The sequence below is a fragment of the Pagrus major genome, chromosome 24, assembly GCF_040436345.1.
Source record: "Pagrus major chromosome 24, Pma_NU_1.0".
NCBI lineage: Eukaryota > Metazoa > Chordata > Actinopteri > Spariformes > Sparidae > Pagrus > Pagrus major.
In genome coordinates this window covers 18,432,551-18,440,968 of record NC_133238.1, presented here as the reverse complement: position 1 = coordinate 18,440,968, position 8,418 = coordinate 18,432,551, and the positions used below count along the sequence as shown (strand labels likewise).

General features: G+C 43.2%; 1 protein-coding gene across 1 annotated transcript; it reads left to right on the top strand.

The window, feature by feature from the left end:
• Positions 1-2,091: 2,091 nt before the first annotated feature.
• On the top strand, positions 2,092-6,306 carry LOC140992198 (nuclear receptor subfamily 4 group A member 2-like). Its single transcript, XM_073462480.1, has 6 exons — positions 2,092-2,907; positions 4,606-4,735; positions 4,816-4,973; positions 5,072-5,271; positions 5,483-5,661; positions 6,059-6,306. The coding sequence occupies exons 1-6, from the start codon at positions 2,092-2,094 to the stop codon at positions 6,304-6,306; spliced, it is 1,731 nt and encodes a 576-aa protein (XP_073318581.1).
• The last annotated feature ends 2,112 nt before the right edge of the window (positions 6,307-8,418 follow it).

The window sequence follows — 8,418 nt, the reverse complement described above, 5'->3', positions numbered from 1 at the left end:
TGAGCGGCACGGCGGAGAGCCAATCGGAGCGCAGAGCGCGGGTGAGCTCGGCCAATGGCGTTCGAGTGGAGGCGGTGACACGTTGGTGACGTAAAGAGGAGGGGAAGATTGCACAACACCGGTCTTCCCTCCATCCTACTGCTCTTTCTCCTCCTCCTCCATCCTCCTCCTTCTCCTCCTCTTTCTCCTCCTCCTCCCTTCTCCCTCCTTCTCCTCCTCCATCCTCCTCCTCCTCCTCCTCTTTCTCCTCCTCCTCCCTTCTCCCTCCTTCTCCTTCTCCCTCCTTCTCCTCCTCCTCCATCTTCCTCTTTCTCCTCCAACCTTCTCCTCCTTCACGTCCATCCTCATCCTCCTCTTTCCTCCTCGTCATCCTCCAACCTTCTCCTCCTCCTCTTCCTCCTTCATCCTTCTCCTTCTCCTCCTCCAACCTTCTCCTCCTTCTCCTCCATCCTCATCTTCCTCTTTCCTCCTCCTCCTCTTTCTCCTCCTTTTCCCTCCTTCTCCTCCTCCATCCTACTCCTCCTCCTCCATCCTTCTCCTCCTCTTTCTCCTCCTTTTCCCTCCTTCTCCTCCTCCCTCCTTCTCCTCCATCCTCCTCCTCCATCCTTCTCCTCCTTCTCTTTCTCCTTCTCCACCATCCTCCTCCTCCTCCGACCTTCTCCTGCTCCTTCTCCTCCTTTTCCCTCCTTCTCCTCCTCCCTCCTTCTCCTCCATCCTCCTCCTCCCTCCTTCTCTTTCTCCTTCTCCACCATCCTCCTCCTCCTCTTTCCTCCTCCTCCTCCTCCTCCAACCTTCTCCTCCTTCTCCTCCTCCTCTTCCTCCTCCTTGGAGAAAATTATTATCAACTCTCCTGGTAGTCCTCCTAGCTGCACGGCTAACTGAGCTAACATGCTAACAGCAGCCACAGTCATTGCTGTATAAAAGGAACACTGTTAGCAGCAGTTAGCAGTGATGTGCTGCCCCTGTTTGTTTGGAGTTCAAGGTGGCCAATTTTTACAAGTCGCACCTTTAAAATTTTTTTAAAATTAACTACAATTATCAACTAAACTAATAAAAGTATCGACGGTATATCAAAGACGACTTTGTATCAAGCTCCAGAAATGTTTCACCCGACTTTCCATCAACATGAGGGCGAGGAGCCTAAATAAGGACTGAATTTTCATTTTTGTGTAAACTTTTTCTTTAACTAATTTTTCTCCTATAAAAATTCAACAATGGGTGAACTGTTCCTTTGAAGAACAGCTGATGAACATGATCTTTATCTTTGAGTCTTATTCCCAATAAACGCTAAAATGTATCAGTTTCTCTGTGAAACCTCAAGTTGAACAGAAAATGCTTGAAAATTGCAATAAAATTCCTGACATATGATGCAAGAAAACTGCAAGAAAGTGGGCCACGAGCATTATTTCCAAATTACACACCAGTCAATGGCTCCCACACACACACAGAGGGACACACACACCAGCCCGCCCCTCTGTGGCTTGTGCGTAATGTGGTTTGGCACACTGGTGCGCAGCACGTAAACAAAAGCACATTGTCGGTGTCACTGGCAGCCAGTCCTGCAGTCCGAGAGTGGGAGAAGTGAACAGTCATTTCCTTTGCTCTGCAGACAGAGTGGACTTTTCTTTTCTGGTCACAGCAGCTAAAGCTTTAACAGATCCTGAGAACAACACTCCAGCAAATATGGGATTACTTGTCACTGTTCTCCTGCACTGGATAGAAGTCTGAGGTAGAGTATATTTGACTTTTCTTGATTAATTCATGAAGACATTAATGGATAAATGTCAGTGAAAAGCTTGCAAGTGATGCTCTGATGTTTTTGTTTCATACCAGGCAAAGTCGAGCGGATAATAGCATACTGTAGAAGATAATACGACTAAAGCTTTAAGGTAATAATCTATTTAAAGTCTGGTGTTTTAAGGTCGTGTTTGTGGGAGTTTCTTCCCAACGAGCGCGTCATTTGTTTCCAAATGACTTTTTTCAAATAATCATGAGCGAAATTACAAAGAAAACCTTTTAAATGAATGTTTATTGTGCTTGCCTACTCTATCCACTTCAGACTGACTCATTTTCTCCATGTTTCCAGGGGCCATGCCGTGTGTCCAGACCCAGTGCGGCTCCTCTCCACAAGGCGCCAGCCCGGCCTCTCAGAGCGCCGGCGGAGAGCGCAGCTGCGACTTCCTCACCCCGGAGTTTGTCAAGTTCAGCATGGACCTCACCAACAGCGAAATCTCGGCTGCGACATCTGGTCCCAGTTTTGCCACTTTGGGGGACTCTTACGGCTCCTGCTACGACGTGAAGCCGCCGTGTCTCTTCCAGATGCCGGTGCAAGGGGAGCTTCCGTGCGTAAAGATGGAGGATGCGCACCGGTATCAGCCGAACCAGCATCATCAACCCGAGGAGCTGCTCTCCTCCCCGGGCTCTGTTTATTATTACCGCTCTCCTTCACCACACGCACCCAACTTCCAGACTCCACCGGGGCACTTATGGGAGGATTCCGGCTCTCTGTACAGTTTTCGACAGGACTATTTAGCCGCAGCGCACAGGAAAAACACTCTCTCCAGATTCTCGCTGTTTTCGCTCAAACACGCGCAGCAGCAGAGCTTCTCCACCTGCCAGATGAAATTTGACGGGTCTCTCCACGTGTCCATGAACCTGGACGCAGCTGGGGCGCACCAGCCGCTGGACGGCTCCGGGGTTTTGGGCTCCAGCGCGCTCGGGAAGCAGCCCGGAGTGGGGTTTCCTCACCCGCTCCAGCTCGGTCACCACTTCGTGGACTACCAGACGTCGTCAGGTGCCAGCAGAGCAGCGCTGAGCACGGAGGGGCTGTGCGCGGTGTGCGGTGATAACGCAGCATGCCAGCACTACGGAGTGCGCACCTGCGAGGGCTGCAAGGGTTTCTTCAAGGTTTGTTCTGGGTGACACTTTATTTTAACGCTTCAACTTGGATATCTGGAGGCAGCTGATGTAATAAACATAATTAATACGTGTGAAAGTGTCAATCAAAAAGGACAAAAACAGTGCTCTTATCCTGCTTTTATGAAAATCTGAAGGAAAATCTGAAGGATATATTCACATTTTTCTGTCCACGCATAGAGAAGACTTCACAGCCACACTGTCTCCTAATAAAATACTAATTCCAGTAATAAGCTATAATATAAAAATCCTTCTGGGACCCCTGACTGGCCTCCTAAATTGGTCATTACGCTTCAGATGCACGTTTTGATCTCTTGACACGCGCGTGTTAGGGCCAAATGTCCTGTATGAAAACGGCCACCAACGTGCCGTGAATATAAACCTCCCCTTCTCCTCTCTGAGGGAGATTCCCGGGGGCGATTCTCCAAATTATGACTGACCACGACCCTGTATTTACCCAGACTGCCCTGTCCGCCGGCTGAATGCCTTATACCGCCTCAGATGGCCCACAGGAGCAGGAGAGCTGCTGTTTGATTATCATTTTCAAGAGAGCATTTAAGAGTTTTTACTTTGGTGTAACAAAATGGGTCTTAAAGATGCCATGTTGAACCATTTTCTGAAGGACTGTTCAAGACCTTTTCAAAAAGGTTCAGCGAGCCAGATCAGACAATCTCTCATAGACCCGTAGAAAGCACCCCTGTTGTCAGATCAATTCAACACCATGATATTGGTTCTGTATAGACCAATACTGTGCTCTAAAACCCAGATGGTTCTTGTTTGACAGCGGCACACAGTCGGAGAGGTTTTCAGAGCATAGTGAAACATTTAAGATATAATACTCGACCACAGGATCTCCTGCCTTTTTGTGCAAATAAAATGTCATACCATAGAACCCTTAAAAGAACAGGTGTTCATGTCTTACAGTTCATTTCGTATCGCATTGCACTGTATCGTATCGTACCGATCTTAGCGTATTGTATTGCATCAAGTGATGGTGTCGTACCGTATCGCACAGCATCCAATCGCATCGCAGCAAATCGTACTGTACCGTATCGATCTTAGCGCATTGTATTGTATTGTATTATACCTTACTGTATCATACCGTATTGCACCATAACGTACCGCACAGCATCCCATCACATCGTATCGTACCGTATCAATCGGATTGTATCATATCATATCGTACTATACCATATTGATCTTAAGGTATTGTATTGTACCATATCGCATCATACCATATTGCACCGTATCGTACCGTACTGCATCCCATCGCATCGCATCAAACCGAATCGTGTCGTATCGTACTATACCATCTCGATCTCAACGTTCTGTATTGTATTGTATGGTACCGAATTGCATCGTATCATATCGTATCAATCGTGTTGCATTGTATCGCGCCGTACTGTATCGTACCATATATTATCGTATTGTTTTCTACGGTTTCTGATAGTGGATTATATTTGGAGAGGTTGGTTGGAGGTGGAGAAGAAGACATTTAAGATGTAACACTACATCACATAATTTTAGGTCTCTGTGTCAGTAAAGGTTCATACCATAGAACTCAAAATCAGGTGTTTTAATCGTATCGTAATGCATTGTCAGCCTGCAAAGCACTATCCAAAACGCAGGTATTACATTTCTAAGCTTTGTTCTGAGAAGTATTTATATCTGTTTTTCTACTCCATGCAGCGCACTGTACAAAAAAATGCCAAATATGTGTGTTTGGCTGCCAAAAGCTGCCCTGTGGACAAACGCAGGAGGAACCGATGTCAATACTGTCGCTTCCAGAAGTGCCTTGTAGTGGGAATGGTTAAAGAAGGTAAACCAATACACCTTAAAGACTTGTTTTGAAAATGACAGTCGGGGTCAGTTCAACTGATATCTCCTCATGCTCTGCAGTGGTGAGGACAGACAGTCTGAAAGGTCGAAGGGGTCGCCTGCCATCCAAACCGAAAGCTGTTTCGGACTCGTCTTCACCTGGCGGCACCCTTCTGAGCGCCCTCATCAAGGCACACGTGGAATCGAATCCTCCACCTTCTCTTCTTGACTGCTTTAAAGTAAGAAATGTGGGCATAGTGTCAATGCTTTACCAGTGAGGAGTAATGTGCTGTAATTCATGTATTTTCTTTTCTGCTCATTGGTGACCTATTATCAGTTCAAGGAGAGTCCTGGAAGCCTGCTAGAAGACGACGCTCAGCACGTTCGGCAGTTTTACGACCTCCTGACCAGATCGATGGAGGTGATTCGAGGTTGGGCACAGAAAATCCCGGGTTTCACCTCCTTACCCAAACACGACCAAGACCTCCTCTTCTACTCGGCTTTCCTGGAGCTCTTTGTTTTACGACTGTCGTACAGGTAAAGAAAACACAAAGGGACTTTTTCCCAGCTTATTTGGACGATGCACCTCAGGTCGGAGGTCTGTCCATAGCATGTAGATATGTTTGTCGATGGATTGGCCTTTAAACACAACAACACTCAGGAATGGAAATCTCTGCATCAATTCTGTGTGTCAAAGTGTAACCAGGCCGTTTATATCCACCTCTAACAAGCTGTCATACTCTTTCAGATCCAGCCCAGAGGAGGGGAAGCTGATCTTCTGCGACGGCTCGGTGTGGCACCGGCTCCAGTGCCTGCGGGGCTTTGGGGAGTGGATTGACAGCATCGTTGAATTCTCCGCTAATTTGCAGAGGATGAACCTGGATGTGTCCACCTTCTCCTGCATATGCACCCTCGCCCTGGTCAACGGTGAGACGCTCAAAAACACTTATGCTCTCACGTCGTTGTTTCTGTCTATATCTATTTATAGCAGTACTTCCTAGTTCTTGTCCAGGATTAGGAAATTAAAAATATCCCACATTTATTCACATATCTGCAGCTTCATGTTGCAATCAAGTTGTGCAGAGAGATGCAGCTTTAAGTAAGACGAAGTAACCTTTTCTTGGCTGTAAACCACGTAATGTTTAAGGGCCAGACATCATATAGGACACATCAGAACTGAGTGCTCCTGAAGGTAAATCTGGGTGAGGAGGCCACCATGGAAAGGCTGGAGAGTTGGCCTATCAGAGATTATTTGGATTAGAAACAAATATTGATTTTAACTTCTGATGTTTGTGTGAAATGTGATTTTTTCTGGACGCTGCAGAGCGACACGGCCTGAAGGAGCCGAAGAAGGTGGAGGAGCTGCAGAACAACATCGTCAAGTGTCTGAAGGAGGGCGATGGAGGCTCTCACTGTTGGTCGAACCATCTGTCCAGACTTTTAGAAAAACTGCGTGAACTCCGCACTCTGTGCATCCAGGGCCTGCAGAGGATCTTCTACCTGAAGCTGGAGGATCTGGTGCCGCCGCCCGCCATCATAGATAAGTTATTCCTCGACACGCTGCCATTTTAGAGACACGAGAGGACACACATGGGGGACGTTTCTTTCTCATCCACTTGTTTTGTTTTAATCTCAGGAGTCGTTCCTGACAGTTTGACGTCTGTGCACTGCATAAAAAACATTTTTCCTCAAAACAAATCAAATAATGGAAGAATTGTGACGACTTATCTGTAAAATCCTCCTTAATATCAACCAACATTTGAACAGTGTCGGGGACTTTTTCACTGTGCTGATTACAGGAGGATCAAAAGGACCAATTTTATTGCTCATTTATATTCCTACTTTATTTTATTTTTTATATGTTCAACAGGTTAAAGAGCCTGTTTAACTCCATTTGACATTTTTTCTGCCTCTCACTCTGTATACAGGCGGTTTTGATAGGGTTTTCTTAACACATATTAGTGATTAATATATTAATATTCATTAGACTGTTGTGTTCTCAGAGTGCTAAACTGTCATTGTCCATGTTTTAATAAATAAATGACCCTTATTACTGCTGGAATTTATTTATTTATTTTATTAATTTATTTGTTTTATTTTATTTTTGAGACAGAAAATAGAAAGAAGACTTTTGAAAATGATGTCATCCATCATAAATATCAATTAAAACTTGTTCATTTTTACTTTTATAAAATGCAGATCTGGAGACATGTAATTATTTTACAGTTAAATGAAACATTGGTAAGATTGAATGCAGGTTGTAGTTTTATAGGCAACACTTTTTAAAATGTCTGCTGTGTTTTAAAACATGGTGAGATAAAAAGTTAAAGATATTTCTCCTTATAACAAACCTTGTTTTATATTGAGGTATATACTGAAACAATGCAGATAATTTCATTTAATTCAGGCCTGTGTGTGATTTATTTTATTCTGCCAGCTCATAGCTGTCGGTAGAGATTGTTCTGTCTGTTCAGGTCATGTAGGCTTATTATTATTTCTTATATTTAACCTTTCATGCCTCCATTTCAACCTTCAAGTTTGAGGATTGTGTCCCAATCAGCAGGTCGCAGATCCACGAAGACAAAATGCACCAAGTGCCTCTGAAATAACTGTTAAACCCTCTTCTTTTCTTAAAAACCCAGACAGGTAAAATGTTTGGTTTTTTTTGTATTGTTTTTTCCAACTAAATAAGGTGTTAGAAATATTTTTTACAGACATTTTTCTTGTAGATTTCTTTTCCACTTCACTCCAGTGGACGTTCTGCACCTCAGGATATATTCTGCCTATTTAGATTCTGCCTTATTTTGTGTGTTTGTTTGTTTTTATTAAGAATATTCATATAATTTACGCTTAAATAGTTTCATCAAACAGCAAGATTGAATAGACGGATGTTATTTTTATCAGATATTCTGTCACTGAAATTTGTAAACTGTGATTTTGTCCTGTTTCTTCCATCTTTATTCCCTGTTTAAAGTTTTTCTTCGCTCAAATCGAGGGCCGAGGATGTGATTCTGATTATGGGCTATCAAAATAAAATTGATTTGATTAAGATGTTATCTGAATATATTGTCCAAAAGGCAGAACATACCCTGTGGTGCACAACGTCCACTGGAGCTGACGGATGTATTTCCAGTCACAGAAAAAAATAACATTAAAATCTGAAAAAATAATTTTTAAAATCTGTTTAGTTAAAAAAAAAACGTGTTTCTCTGCTTCAAAATAACACATATTAAAAAAGAGTACTTTGTGATTTAATAATTCGTGCATGAAAGGGTTAAGTATACCTAATCCAATACGTCTGCAGCAGATAGACGTTAAGTAAAACACTATATAATCTGTATTTAAGAAGGTGAGGTTAATATCTGATTTTTTAAGGGAGACCTGAGTATAAAATAATACAAGATACATGAAAACAATTCAATTAATTTCATAAAAATGATTAAAAATAGTAAATAACAGACTAGTTCAGCATGAGATGTTTTCACTTTTTGCTGTTTTTGAAAATTCACACAGGCAAATGAGTAAAAATCTTTTTTATTCTGTATTTTTTGCATTTTTAGCAAAAAGAAATACAAGAAAGACCAAGTTTGGGGAGAAATTGACAAATTCTGCTGTAAAACCAGCCATAATCTACATATTTGCAGGTGTAAATCAAGGTCAAAGGTGAAGTTAACCCTCAATATG

Excerpts from the sequence above, each read along its gene's own strand:
- LOC140992198 (XM_073462480.1), top strand. The coding sequence starts at position 2,092 with ATGCCGTGTGTCCAGACCCAGTGCGGCTCCTCTCCACAAGGCGCCAGC. Across the intron at positions 4,974-5,071 it reads CTCTTCTTGACTGCTTTAAA|TTCAAGGAGAGTCCTGGAAG; the intron begins GTAAGAAATGTG and ends ACCTATTATCAG. Across the intron at positions 5,662-6,058 it reads CACCCTCGCCCTGGTCAACG|AGCGACACGGCCTGAAGGAG; the intron begins GTGAGACGCTCA and ends TGGACGCTGCAG.